This window comes from Schistocerca nitens, chromosome 4, assembly GCF_023898315.1.
Source record: "Schistocerca nitens isolate TAMUIC-IGC-003100 chromosome 4, iqSchNite1.1, whole genome shotgun sequence".
NCBI classification, from domain to species: domain Eukaryota; kingdom Metazoa; phylum Arthropoda; class Insecta; order Orthoptera; family Acrididae; genus Schistocerca; species Schistocerca nitens.
The window spans coordinates 517,692,014-517,708,085 of NC_064617.1; the positions used below are offsets into that span (position 1 = coordinate 517,692,014).

The following is a 16,072-nucleotide window of genomic DNA, read 5'->3' on the forward strand; positions in this document are numbered from 1 at the left end:
TGTAATTGTAACAGTCTGCTGATTCCCTCTAGAAATATTCATCTACACTCCTGGAAATTGAAATAAGAACACCGTGAATTCATTGTCCCAGGAAGGGGAAACTTCATTGACACATTCCTGGGGTCAGATACATCACATGATCACACTGACAGAACCACAGGCACATAGACACAGGCAACAGAGCATGCACAATGTTGGCACTAGTACAGTGTATATCCACCTTTCGCAGCAATGCAGGCTGCTATTCTCCCATGGAGACGATCGTAGAGATGCTGGATGTAGTCCTGTGGAACGGCTTGCCATGCCATTTCCACCTGGTGCCTCAGTTGGACCAGCGTTCGTGCTGGACGTGCAGACCGCGTGAGACGACGCTTCATCCAGTCCCAAACATGCTCAATGGGGGACAGATCCGGAGATCTTGCTGGCCAGGGTAGTTGACTTACACCTTCTAGAGCACGTTGGGTGGCACGGGATACATGCGGACGTGCATTGTCCTGTTGGAACAGCAAGTTCCATTGCTGGTCTAGGAATGGTAGAACGATGGGTTCGATGACGGTTTGGATGTACCGTGCACTATTCAGTGTCCCCTCGACGATCACCAGTGGTGTACGGCCAGTGTAGGAGATCGCTCCCCACACCATGATGCCGGGTGTTGGCCCTGTGTGCCTCGGTCGTATGCAGTCCTGATTGTGGCGCTCACCTGCACGGCGCCAAACACGCATACGACCATCATTGGCACCAAGGCAGAAGCGACTCTCATCGCTGAAGACGACACGTCTCCATTCGTCCCTCCATTCACGCCTGTCGCGACACCACTGGAGGCGGGCTGCACGATGTTGGGGCGTGAGCGGAAGACGGCCTAACGGTGTGCGGGACCGTAGCCCAGCTTCATGGAGACGGTTGCGAATGGTTCTCGTCGATACCCCAGGAGCAACAGTGTCCCTAATTTGCTGGGAAGTGGCGGTGCGGTCCCCTACGGCACTGCGTAGGATCCTACGGTCTTGGCGTGCATCCGTGCGTCGCTGCGGTCCGGTCCCAGGTCGACGGGCACGTGCACCTTCCGCCGACCACTGGCGACAACATTGATGTACTGTGGAGACCTCACGCCCCACGTGTTGAGCAATTCGGCGGTACGTCCACCCGGCCTCCCGCATGCCCACTATACGCCCTCGCTCAAAGTCCGTCAACTGCACATACGGTTCACGTCCACGCTGTCGCGGCATGCTACCAGTGTTAAAGACTGCGATGGAGCTCCGTATGCCACGGCAAACTGGCTGACACTGACGGCGGCGGTGCACAAATGCTGCGCAGCTAGCGCCATTCGACGGCCAACGCCGCGGTTCCTGGTGTGTCCGCTGTGCCGTGCGTGTGATCATTGCTTGTACAGCCCTCTCGCAGTGTCCGGAGCAAGTATGGTGGGTCTGACACACCGGTGTCAATGTGTTCTTTTTTCCATTTCCAGGAGTGTATTTATGAGAAATCTAGATGCATTATGGAGCTATCTGTCAGACAAAAACAAAAAGTAGTTTGTAGAGATTTCAGTGTAGATTTCATAAAAGAATCTGACAGAAAAAAGGAACTGAAATCATTTGGCTGTTTCAGTCTGATTTCATGACGTTTCATTTCACAGTGGTAATTTTTCCAGTGATGTTGTAGCAAGATAGTGGGTCTCTGATTGATAACACCTTTATAGACAGTGCTCAGGCTGAAACAGTTAATGTGTTCCCAACTATTAATGGGCTATCGAACTGCAATGCGTAGTTAATGAAAATAAACAGTGTGCAGCCTGCAGCTTAGAGACATGTTCATATGAAGTAGTGAGGCTTACTAATGAGGGCAGGTTACAACCATTTAAGACTAAATTAAAAGAGTGGTATGGAATGTGGTATATATAGAAAAAGATGCCAATGTCAAATTTAGTTTATCACATAGCGCATTTGTCTAAATATTTGAAAGTAGCTTTCTCTCCCCCCCCCCCCCCCCCCCCAAAAAAAAAAAAGCCACAAAGCATAACTAAGAGAATTAAAATGTTATGTAAGAGGGGAGAGAAATTTATATACAGGCCAGAAAAGTCAAGATCTGATGTTACTTGCATTAAAAAAAGGAAAAGTCATTAAAATGTCCAGAAATATGCATGCCATGCAATTAATACTGCAGAGAATAAGATTAAAAATACGTGGAATACTGTGAATGGGGGACAGGACAGTCAGTGTACAAGATACCGCAATACTTAAACTAAATGACAATTTGTGAATGATAGTGCACAGGTTGCAAGTATTTTTAACAATCAGTTTCCAAATGTAGCTGCAAGAAAGAATTAAATGATTCTGTTAAAGGAAGGGAATATACTAAAATACCATTCTACAAAACTTTAAGCAGTATTATTGGAAGTAGCACCAAACCTTCACTGAATTTAATAGAACTATAAAAATTCTCAGAAACAAAATCTCATGTGGTGTTGGCAGAGCTTCAAAGAGAATTTTGAAAAGCTGTTCCAACTTAATAAGCAATGTCCTTAGTGATATGTGTAATGGATCACTGGCACAGGGAATTTTTCCAGACAGATTAACATATGCAATTGTCAAATTTCTTTATAAGAAAGTTGACAAGAAAGACTTAATTGTTGTCCAGTTTTCTTACAGATGTCTTTTTCCAAAATATTCAAGGAAAAACAATATGGGATTGTGGGTCCATCTTGATGCAAAACACTTGTGTTATTTATTTATTTATTTATTTATTCGTTCTCAAACTAGTTTCAGCGACAAATATCATCATCATCATCATCATCATCATCAGCGGGTTCTTTTATTCTTATTTACTATATGTCACAGCAGGGTTTTACAACTGTTACCAAGGAAGTAATGTACTTGAGAGTATCTCACATTTCAGAACAAACAGTTTACTTAGCACATCACACTTTTTGGATTCCAGAAGGGTTGTTCAACTGAGAGTTCTATATATACATTCAGTCATCACCCTTAAATAATATAATATTGAAAGTTTCAATTTTTGGGGATCTTTCTGAAGTGCTGTACACAATTATGTGTAGAGCATGTTACTCTCTTAGAGAAATTTGATGTTTATATAATTAATGGTTTCACACACAACTGGTTTGAGTGGTATTTAATAAACAGAATGCAAAATGTTCTGCTGAATTATTTAAACAATATTAGGGGTCTCACAGGTTTCAGTTTTTTGTCCACTCTTATTCCTCAAGCAGAATTGGTACTTTTGCAGATGATGCTAGTTTCATAGTAAATCCTATTAGAGAGAAAACAACGGAAGAGATTGTTAATGGTTTTTTGCAAAGAGTTATTAAGTGGTTTTCCGAAAATTTTGAGAAAACACTTCTGTACAACAAATAGTCATACGAACAGTTGGTGTATCACATGAACAGGAGACAGTAAACATTGTAGAATTTTTCAAACTTTTGGGTGTACATATTGATGGAAATTTGAACTGCAAGAGGCATATTACTAAGCTGTTCAAACAGTTAGGTTCAGATACTTTTGCTTTTTGTATGTTTGCTAGTCTTGGAAACAAACATACCAACTTCATGATATATTTTGCTTATTTTCACCCAATAACCTCTTATGGAATAATTTTTTGGGGTGATTTGTCACATTGAAAGAAAATACTAATTGCACGAATTTGAGCTGTAAGGATAATATGTGGTGTTCATCTGTGGTCGTCATGTTAGCAGAAAATTAGACTTTTGAAATGCGCCATCATAATATGTATATTTACTAATACAATTTGTCACAAATAATCCAGCACAATTTGAGGAAAAATGATTTTCATTACCCATTATTAAAGCTATCAGTGGTGCAGAAAAGAGTTCAATATGTTACACCAGAAGTTTTTGTTCACTTGCCTGCTAACGTAGGAGGGTCGTTCAGTAAGTAGTGCTCCACATTTTTTTAAAGAGCCGTTAATACACAGACAAACCTCCTTGTTGGTGCTTCACATTTGATGTTTGTTCTGTGTGCCGGTGAAGTTTCGAAACGTTCTTGCAGATGGCAGAGCCATAGTACATATTAGTTCCCACAGGAAAAGTTTTATAGACTTTTTATCATATTTTCTCTCTGCAATAAATTAAAAAAAATTGTTAACTGTAAATTTCTGTGCGTAAAAATCAGTATGAATCTAAAGATTGTACCAACTTCATACTAATGGTACTAGTATTCTTAAAACTGATTTGTTTACACATCTGATGTAAGCATCAGTTTATATGTAGTGATGATATACAATGATACCTTCAGCACAGTTCAAGGAATGAAAATTTTGGTATTACACTCTGAAATAAACTTTATTATCCTAGATACGTGCTTTAATTAATGGTGATATCTTACGCATGCATGAGCTGACCTTACATTGCTACTTGGACTCGTCTGCAAAACACTTTTTTCTTGTCATTGTATGGCATATACAAGGGCTTATGTATGTATGAAGGACTCAGGTTCTTCCATGTATCTGCTCAGCCCAAGTAACCCTCAGCTGTTTGATACCATCTTCAAGTAAACTTTCTCTCATCTGTCATCCACGTCACAGCAGCTGGTTATGTAATAATTCACAAATTTAGGATGTTGCATCCATTGCTCTCTAGTTGTGCACTCACGCTGTGCTGAATGACACACAAAGCAGCCTCTGCCTCTTTTGACAGCAGCCATGAGACTAATACCTTGGCACCTATAATAATGACAAGACATGTCTATACCTCTGTACAACAAGACCTGTATACACCTCTTTACAACTATGTGACAATATATACACCAATTAACATTCATCCTATATACAGTGTGTTCATTTTAAATGAAGATATTGAAATATTTCGGAAACCACACATCAGATAAAAAAAAGTTATAATGCCAATTTGTTTGTCTCAGAGGGGAACATCCAACAATACCATACTCAACCTGTCACCCCACTCCGTGCCTGGGTGGCGGGATCCAACTTTGCAGTCTTCAATGGGAACTCCCATTTTTTATTGCAGATTATGATCCTACAGAAAAATCTACACATGTTTTGTCTGAAGCATCTTCTTCATTTTGCCACACTGCTCAGTGGCCATTGAATATCCAACAGCATATACGCCTCTACCTCTATGCTGCAAGGGTGTAGGACAGGAAAGTATTTCATAACTTCTAATTGGAAAGCCCATTTGCAACGTTATATTCCTCCTGTATATTGAACAGGGGACTGCTTGACACACCACTGTGGCCGTGTAGCAAACTACGACAGGAGCTCATGTACTGTGCAGATGTAGAACAGGTAGTAGCTCTAAACATTATAATACTTTTGCAGTGTTTATTGCCTGCACACTTACCTATCATTTGGAGAACAGACGTGCAAGAATCGATGAATTTTGCAAACACAGAAGAAAAAATTGGACTGATTCAGATGCATGGAGAATGTAAAAGAAATGCTGAGGCTGCTGTTGCCTTGTATGCCAAACATTTTCCAGAAAAAGCTCACTCTCGTACAGTCTTTTACAACTTTGTGAGCACCTTTATGTGTGATTGCAGTGTATAGACTGGCAAAAGGAAACAAAGCAAACATGCTACAGGGGAAGCTAATCAAATAGCTTTACTAGAAGCAGTGCACCACAACCCATGGATAAGCACCCAGCAATTACACCACAATTCCAGTAGTATTGTCACAATACTGCATCATCATAAGTATCATCCATACCATGTGTTATTGCATCAAGAACTTCATGGTACTGGGTAGTGTTTTGTAAATGGGCACATCAACAATTGTAAATGACCCCCGCTTTCTTTGCCAAGGTATTTTCTGATGAGTCTACGTTTACAAACCATGGTAGCATTAACCGGCTTAACTTGCATTACTAGACTGTAGGCAAAGCCCCATTGATTGCGGCAAGTTGACCATGAACATCCTTGGTCAGTTGAAGTATGGTGTGGCGTCATGGGGAACAAACTCAGTGGTCCGTATTTTATCAACAGCACATTGAAAGTGTGTAAATATCAAACTTTTTGGAACAGGAACTACAGGTACTAGTGCAGGACGTTGCACTGGACATTTGACAATGTACTGTTTGGTGATGATAACTTGACAATTTCGCTAGTGCTGCTAGAAGCAAGGAAAATCAGAACTACTTGAAAGATATTCATTTATTTCCAAGTGCTGCCAACGTTAAGCTGCCTCTTAGACGTGAACTATTATGAAAGGCCTGCGTGTACTAGCATATAACTTCTGTAAGCACTTGCTGAGATTTTGGCACTAGAACAAAAACTTACTCAAGTTTACTTCTTCAAGTCACTGGGGCAGGCTTAGTTCAGGAACTTGCTGCAAGTACTTGTGCAGAAGAGCAGTAATTCTCAAAAATCAGAGCACTGGTCACTGTCATTGCATTATTATTAATGAATAAAAATTGCGACAAGACACAAAAATAAATAAATAGAAAAAAAATGTTAGAGGAGTACATATTGATTTTACCTTGAAATACTATTCAATTAATCAGAAGACTTACCTGTATTAAAAACTTTGAAGATGTCGTATGCAAATTTCAAATGTTTTCTATCTCTGTATAATTAACTATCCAATAACAGGAAACAAAAATGTGGTGTGGTGTCTTACCAAGAGACTGCCTTTTAATTACTCTTCAATTTTTGCAAGCAGGTTTTATTACTTTTATCACAAATGTACATTTATGTTTAAGGTACCATAAAAAAAAAATCAGCTAAAATTTAAAGACATCAGTACTGCCATTCTATTTTGCCTTCTGGTGAAACAAATTGGCTGGTTAACACATTTCACACTTCATTGACTGGTGGTGCCAGTTATATGTGTTTAGGGACTCCAGTGGTACATTTGTTTTGACCCATCTGTCTTTGCACCATTCTCCTTTTCAACACTGATATTTTTGCACTGGTACTGAACACACACAACCTCTATAAGTTTGAGAAAAACTTCCATGAAATGACAAATGTGGCAAGTATTTGCAGCAAGATGCAAGAAACTAGAACAAATTTTAGCCCTGCAGCGGTGTGTGTGCTGATTTGAAGCTTTCTGACAAATTAAGACTTTGTGTCATATCAAGACTCGAACCTAAGAACACAGTCTGGCACAAACTTTTAATTTGTCAGAAAATTTCATGTAAGAAACTATTTCCACTAACCTGCAATCTTCTATAAGTTGTTGAAACAAAGTAACTTCGATGAGAGGGGAGGGGGGGGGGGTATGCAGATATGATGGTTCCTATTATTCCACCCAATTATGTGATTGTATAAATAGTGCACCATAGCACAGCAAGAAGTTCAACAGAATGCTTAATAAATGTGATTTCAGGATTATGATGTTATAGTGGTTGTGAGTTAAATTAATAAATTTCAACGACTCAATTAGGAAGGATGAACTATTATGTAAAGTAAAGGAAAACAAATCAGCTGTGAGAATGAACATCGTGGTTAAAAACTATGAGAGCAGAGGCTACAAAATAGTACCTTTACCACTGTACAACTGCGATCTAAATCCAACAGAACTGACATGGGCCAAAACGAAACACAATTTCAGTGAGGAAAATGTTACTGATGACATGTCAAAAGAAAGATTGCAGAATCTCGTGAATGCTGCTTTCCTTTCAGATTGTGCACTGGACTGGCAATGTTACTGCAGGAAAAGTGCTGCAGCTAGAGCAAGAGTTTTGGACATGAGATGGAATAATGGCGATGGAATAATGGCAATGGCTATCGATGAAGTCATCATCAGTATCACTCTCTCAAGTGATAGCAATGATGATGATGATTATGATGATGATGATGATGATGATGATGATGACGATGTAATTGTTATTTCAGGCACAGTTAATTACACTTGGTAGACATTACTGCTGTGCTATGTTTAATAAATGTAGTGTGCAAACAGATTCCAAAAATCAGTTTTTGGCTTTTGATTCCTAGTGTCATAAATTGTACATTAATCAACTTTCATTTTTCATTATTTGTGATGCATGAATAATACAGAAGTCGCAGGTAAAACTCACGAACATGAATGTGTCCACAAATCAGGTGATTTACTATCCAACGGAAGTGTCACTTAAGCGGATAATATTTCTGCGAATGTCACCTCCGATTTCGTGTTAAGCACAGTTCGCAGGTAGTGGTGCCAGCACTGTTACAAGCAACGGACTCTACCTTCCCCTCACTACTCCTCTCCCCTCGACATGTGTTATGCAGGGGCACTGCCCTTCCCGACAGTCACCGCACCAGTTGTCAACTTATTGTGGACAAGTGTTATATGGGTCCAGCATGATAGTTGCCCGGCGCATTACACAACTGAAACACATGAGGTATTAGACTGTGTTTACACTTGTTGGTAGACCGGCAGATGTTACCCTATTAATTGGCCTGCTAGGTCACTGTATTTGACGTTGATGGATTTCTTTTTGTCAGAATATTTAAATGATACGGTGTACCAGCAAGTAGCAACAGGCTGTGAAGATGTGGTCGGCTGAATCAGAGATGCCTGTGCTGACATTCCCGCAGATATGCATCTCTGCTGTGTATGGTCATTTGAAAAGTGGAACACTAAGTGTATTGAAGTTGGCAGTACTATGTTTGAACGCTTATTCTAACTGGAAAAGTACAATAGCATTCACCTGGAGCCATGGCCACGGTAACATGTCAAGTAGTCCTCTGTTCATTGTGTTGGAGGAATACACTGTTGCGAATGGGGTTTCCAATTAGAAGTTATGATATACTGGCCTGTCCTACCCTCGCAAAGAGGTGGAGACCCACATGCCATTGGATATTCTAGAACCATTGAGTAGTATGTTGTAAATTATGATTGGGTACCAATTTCTATGCCTCCGAATACAGTGCCATCTGTGTTGAAACAAAGAAAATGGTTTGGACAAGATCTATGTAGATTTTTCCATAGAATTGTAATCTGCAATAAAAAAAAACATGAGTTCCCATGGAAGATTTCAAAGTTGCCACCCACCATCCACACACAGTGTGGGGGGGGGGGGAAGATAACCTGAGAACTGCATGGACATTGCCTTTCATCTTTACATTTGAGGTGACTATGAGGGAAATGTGGAAAATGTTTTAAGTGTTTGGCATTGGCTGGGCTGCTTCCTAAATCGCAAGGTTTCTGTGTCTCCAGACAGTCATATATTGGTCCTGTTTTTGCAGTTGATAGGCCAGTGCTCCTCTTCTGTTACAAATTCTGCTGAACATTATTTTTTACTTTCGTATTTTCAATTACAATGTTTATCTGCTTTATAATATATAACTTGCCTGTCACAATTATTTTTAATTGTCCTGTTTGTAGATACGTCCAATTCAAGAAGGTACCTGGAGGGAATCGACAAGAAAGCTGTATAGTAAATGGAATTGTGTGTACTAAAAATGTGGCTCATAGGTCCATGGCTGCTCGATTAACAAACCCCAGAATATTACTTTTGGGATGCTCAATAGTCTATCAGCGCATTGAAGGGCGACTTCTGTCTCTTGAACCTGTCATGATGCAGGTATGTGTGAAGTTTCTGACATTTACACGTTTCAGTTGTTTCCTTTTTATTCATAGCATGAGAAACAAATTAGAAGTGGCATATAATCAATAGCAATAATGGTAACTGTAGTGTCGGCAGACTTGCCAACACTACGCACACTAATTGAAAGAGGTGGCCAAGATGCACGCGCTAACTCACGAAGGATGGAGTGAGGTCTGAAACAGGAGACTTAATGAATGTGATAAAGAAAATACGTATCTTTGGAATATACTTAACTTTTAATACATCCTTGTATACATCGTTCATGATGAGACATCTGGAGATTGTGGCGATACAAGTGACTCTTTATATACAAGCTATTTAAGGCTAATGGTGCCTCGCTAAGTCGTAGCCATTAACTTAGGTGAAGGCTATTCTAACTGTCTCTCGGCAAATGAGAGCAAAGGCTTCGTCAGTATAGTCGCTAGCAACGTCGCCGTACAACTGGGGCGAGTTCTCGTACGTCTCTCGAGACCTGCCGTGTGGTGGCGCTCGGTCTGCGATCACACAGTGGCGACACGCGGGTCTGACATGTACTAATGGACCGCGGCCGATTTAAGCTACCACCTAGCAAGTGTGGTGTCTGGCAGTGACACCACAGTAACAGGCATGATAGATTCAGGAAATGCAATTCCTTTTTTGGAAAGAAGATATCAGGTAGGGAATGAAAGAAGGTAGGTGTGAAGTGGAAGTGTGTGTGTGTGTGTGTGTGTGTGTGTGTGTGTGTGTGTGTGTGTGTGTGTGTGTGGCACAGTATGAGTAAATTGTGGAAAATGCCCAAGAACTGGACTGTAATTTAGAGAACCGTCATTTGAAGCCGACTGCTGAATGATTCTACCGCCACCAACATACATTGTGTGTAAGGACCCTGAAGATAAGAGAACTTAGGGCTCATATGAAGGCATATAGACAGACGCTTCTCCCTTACCCTGTTTGCGAGTGCAACAGGAAAGGAAATGACTAGTACTGATACAGGGTATCCTCCACCACGCACCATGCGGTAACTTTCAGAGTATCTATGTAGATGTAGATGTAGATGTAGATGTAGTAGAAGAAGAAGAAGACGAAGTGGAAGACACTATCATGAACTAAAATGAACTTGGCAAAAAATAATTTGACATTTGTTAAAGCATTTGTTCCATCCCAAGTGTTTGAAACCACTGTTCCAACAAGGAGGGATCAAGATGAACTGAGATGTTTGTAAGCACATGGATGTTTGCTATTTTTTTTGTATTGGACATTGATAACAATGATGTTTGTGTGTGCTTATTCACTTTATGTATCAATTTGTTGATGATTGCATGTAAAACCACGCACGCCTTGGGAAAAATATTTGCCAATTACAGGAAATTTAAAGAGACCTTTGGAGAATGAAGAAGGACCTGTATGAATATAAAGAGCTCATATGGCAAACTATTACTAAGCAAGGAAAGGAAAGCCAAAAGGTTAGTGGAATATATAGAAGGACTATATAAGGGAAATGGACTTGAAGGCAATGTTATGGAAGGAGAAGAGGGAGTAAATGAAGATGAGGTGGGAGATACAGTAGTATGAGAAGAATCTGTTTGAACACTGAAAGATTTAAGCCAAAACAATGACTCCTGAGTACATGACATTCTATATTGAGATCCTTGGGAGAGCCAGGCACGAGAAAAGTATTTCATTGGGTGTGCAATATATAAAAGGGATAAGAAATACAGGAGTTGGAAAAAAATATGCAGACACTGCAAGAAATACATGTTTCAACTTAAATGTGGATGCTATCTATGCCTGTAGGTTGCACTGTTGTATTTGACCATGAATGGCATCTGTGCAGTGTTCTCAATACATTGAAAGTGAGTCACAGTCAGAACAGTGTTCTATGTAGATGTGAGTGCTTTATGTCAGAGCTGAGTGAATACAAACATTTGTTGTTGCTTGTTAAGTGAGTGCTTCCGTAAGCAAAGCAGCTGAAGTGTTTGGTGTTTAAAGAGGCACCATGTCGAAGATTTATGCTGCATACAGGGAAAGCAGAAAAACATTATTCACTAATTTGGATGAAAGTGTGTGTTGAGTTGTCATGACAGTCAGTCATTGAAGAGGATTGTGATGAAAAATAAAGAGGATGACAGCTGTAAAAGACATTGCAGGACTGAATGTCACACTCGTGAACCTTGTCAGCACCAAAAGAACACAAAGGGAGCTCTGTAAGTAAGAAATTGCAATTGCAGAGCAAGCTGGAATTCCAAAACCATTCGTCAGTGATGCAAATGCCTGTAACTGTAAAACATGGTGCCAAAGCTTTAAAACCTGAACCATGAAGCAATGGAGGAAAGTAATATGATCGGGTGAGTCTAGTTTCACACTTGACTTACTTGTAGCCGAGTCTATATCCCAAGAAGCACGGCAGGGGTTTGGTGATGATTTCAGTAGCCATAATGTGGTATTCATCCACCTTCATAGATGAGTGGTCAATGTAGAAGGCTGGCATGCCGAGTGCCTGGGACTGATTCCCAGTACTGCCAAGGATTTTTCCATGGTGAGAAGACTAGTGTGGGGTGCTCTAAGCCTCGTGATGCCAATTGAGGAGGTACTTGACTGAGTAGATGGTAAAATGGCCAGAAGTGCAGTGTGCTGACCACATACCCCTCCATACCGCATCCACATGATGCATCAAGACAGGGGATGACACCATAAACAGTCAACATTCCTTGGGCCATCACTGTCTGGATGAGGAGCTCATTATATTCTGGTATTCCATTGGCTCCATGGTTGCTCTGTGAGGTCGCATTACTGCCTAGGATTATGTGACCATTTTGGCTGATCAGGTCCACTGCATAGTACAATGTTTATTCCCCAGTGGTGATGCTGTGTTCCAAGATGTCAGGATCTCTGTTCACATAGTCCAGGACAGGTTTTGGGAGCACGATGATGAATTTTCACATCTTCCCTGGCCACCATAGTCACCAGAACTCAGTATTATCAAGGCTTTGTTATCTACTTTGGAGAAAAGGGTGCATGATTGCTATTAGTCTCTATGATAACTACCTGAATTTGACACTGTTTTTCAAGAAGAATGGTATAAGATTCCTCTGAGAACCATACAGGGCCTGTTTTCTTCCTACACCATATTAGGCATGGTAATGGATTGTGTTTTTGATGTTTCCATATTTTTGTTGACTCCCTGTACTTCGAGGAGAATGTAGTAATTAAAATTCCAAGGGAGGCAGGTACTGACGAGTGAGAGTACAACCAAAGCCAAGATTGCAAAATATCAACATAAATTAATTTATAAATAAGTGGAAAACCTGGTAGAAGCTGATGTTGGGGAAGTTTATTTTGGGTTCCGAAGAAATGTGGGAGCACGTGAGGCAATTGTAAATTTAGAGAAAGTTTCCTTTTTTTTACTGGATTGCTGCTCTCTCTTAGATATTGAAGGTAGCAAGGGTAAGGTATGGGGAGAAAAATGTTATTTAACTTACTAGGCTGCAGCCAGGATACATGGAAGGGAAGCAATTGTTGAGAGGGGGTGAGATAAGGCTGTAGCCTACCCCCAAGTTATTAAATCTGCACACTGAGGAAGCAGTAAAGGAAACTGAGAAGAAATTTGGAAATAGGATTAAAACTAATGGAGAAGTAATGAAAATTTTAAGCTTTGTTGTTGATACTGTAATTTTGTTAGAGATGGTAAAGGACATAGAAGAGCATCTGAATGCAATAGACACTGTCTTGAAAAGAGATTATAAGATGATCATCAACAAAACTGAAATTAGGGTAGTAAAAAGCAGTTGAATTAAATCAGTTGATGCTGAGGAAATGAGATTAAGAAATGAAACAGTAATGTAGTAGTGAGTTTAGCTATTTGGACATTAATGTAACTGATGATGGCTGAACCAGAGAGTATAAAAAAAGGCAGACTGGCACTAGCACAAAATTATATTGAAAAAGAAATATTTGTTACCATCTAATACAAATGTAAATGTTATAAAGTCTTGTGTAGCAGTATCAGTCTGAAGCGTAGCTTTGTACAGCAGCAAAATGCGAACAAACAGTTGAGATAAGAAAAGAAGAGAAACTTTTGAAATGTTGTGCTACAGAAAAATGTTCAAGACTAGATGGATAGACCAAACAATTAATAATGAAGTACTGAATCGGGGAGAAGAGGAGTTTGTGGCACAACTTGACAAGAAGAAGGGACCGGTTGGTAGGACATGTTCTGAGGCATCAAGGGATCACAAGTTTGGCATTGGAGGGCAGTGTGGAGGGTAAAATCGTAGAGAGAGACCAAGAGATGAATACACTAAGCAGATTCAGAAGGATGTAGGTTGCAGTAAGTACTGGAAGATGAAGAAGCTTGCACAAGGTAGAGTAGCATGGAGAGCTGCATCAAACCAGTCTCAGGACTGAAGACCACAACAACAACAACAACAAACAGAAACAGAAACAAATTGGTGAAGAAAGAGATGGGAGGCATAACTGGACTAAAAGAAGCTTGAAAAGGCATATTTTGAGACATCAGTTCGGTTACTGAGGAAAGTGTGTGTTTACTTGGGTAAGGGGAAGGTGAGAGGGATGAGGAAAGCAAAAAATTGTGAGGGAGTCCTGAGCATGAATACAGTAAGCATATTCAAATGGATGCTGGTTGCAGTAGTTTATTCAGAGATGAAGAAGCTTGTGCAGGACATACTAGTGTGAACATCTGCACCAAAAATCCTTTGGTCCAATAACATCATCATCAACAACAACAACAACAACAACAAAAAATTCAGAAATTGCCCAAATGTCTATTACATTCAAGCTTATGCAAGATCAAAGAACAGAACTTTACTAAATTCCATTCATCACTGAAAAAAGAGTTTTCTTCTTTTCTCTGTGGAAAAGAGAAAGTCAGTACTTCTATTGCTCTTTCCAATACCTTTCAGGAACATGCTTGAGAGTGGTGGTCAAACTTTTTCTTTTTTTTATTTATTTTTTTTTAAATTTTTTAAGGCCATTGTGAGTCATGCTTTGGTACATACACTGGCAAATAAGTTTTGTTTATGCCATAGGATTTCTTCTGAACGTCTGGTTTCGTAAATGACTCTTCCTTTTCACTCATAGAAAACAAATCCAATAGAGCTAAATTTGATTGTCTTTGGTTTATAAATGTATTTCTAAATCTTCATGGGGTGCCCTAAGACTGCACAAAAAGTGTTGTAATCCACTTTTAGGTTAAAACACACATTGGTGTTTGTGTGAATGGTATATATTCTAAGGCTTCAGGCAGTCCATTCTGTTCAAAAATCAGCTACAGATCTCACTAGGAGACACAGTAGACTGTACAGTAACCATCAAGAAGCCTTACCTTTACAGGGACAACTGAGTAATTGGCAGTCACCATTTGGTTTAGATGAACAGAGATTTTCTTTATGAAAATAAGGTTTCATCAGCTTCAGTATAGTAGTGGGAATGGAAATTGATTAATAATTGCTTGAATAATTGGAAAAATTGATGGGAAAGAAAAGTTGAAAAATATGAAGGTAATTTATGAATCTTTGCACAATCCTGTGTGAACTTTAATTGACCAACAAGAATAGACCTTTAATATCAATACATTCAAGGTCAATAAACATAATTTACATTACACACTGCTTCACATTAATTCTATTGTGTTTAGTTTGATTGTGACAATGTCAATGCAGGAATGCTCCTCTTGATACAGTGTAAATTCTTCTTGTCTGCACTGAGACTTTTGATGCAGGATCTCGGCAGCAAGGGAAGTGATGAACAGATAGGAGTTGATCTCTTAACCATGCAAATAAATATTGATTTTTCTAATAACTTTCCGTAACATTTTCAATGAACCGTTGAAATACACATTTTTAACAATGCTGATATGATGGATCCAAGCATACATCCGTACACTACTGTGAAGATACATTAATTAATAAATTGAAGGGTGTATTTCTTACTTTGTTTCATACAGATATTTAACGATGTATCAAAACATTATCCTTTCCACAAAATAACTTGTTAATTTACCTTTGGCACTGTTTATAATTCATTCAGTTTATATAGAAAACAATGAAAAAATAATGTGATTCAGTACATCACTTTATGACAGGTCTTACGGTTTTTCCTTTTTTTACTTTGTTTTACTTGGAATGATTAATCAAGCTGCTGCAAACCAAATGTGAATTGCATTAACATCTTGGCTTGGTAAGAGGGAAGTTGATGATCATGCAAAATCAACCAGTCGAAGCTCACAGACTGATCTGAGTGATGTAAATGTAGAAGGATTTTCTCTGTTTAATAAAGCAGAGCCTCATAGCATTAAAGTTCCAGATGGACTTCCTGAGACCCTTTTCTCATGACTATTAATGAGTCACCAACAAATATTTCATTTCGTGCATTGTATGTATTTAGAAACATTCCGTGGTTGGGGAAAACCAACTAATGGCCTCCATCCACATTCCTTTCCAGTGGTGATCTGCTTGAGATGGCTAACCTCTCACAAAAATAAGGAATATGGGGCAGAACCTAAAGAATAGGCATTAGTGGCAGCCAGGTACACTGAAACAGACTGCAAGATATTAT

At 39.6% G+C, this 16,072-nt stretch overlaps 1 protein-coding gene across 2 annotated transcripts in view; it reads left to right on the plus strand.

Moving 5' to 3' along the window:
• The window catches only part of LOC126251546 (1-phosphatidylinositol 3-phosphate 5-kinase), a 437,758-nt gene that overhangs the window by 143,261 nt on the left and 278,425 nt on the right, over positions 1-16,072 (plus strand). For both annotated transcript variants that reach the window (XM_049952056.1, XM_049952057.1), the window contains one exon: positions 9,298-9,496. In XM_049952056.1, the coding sequence (XP_049808013.1) occupies positions 9,298-9,496 (199 nt within the window). The remainder of the gene's footprint in view (positions 1-9,297; positions 9,497-16,072) is intronic.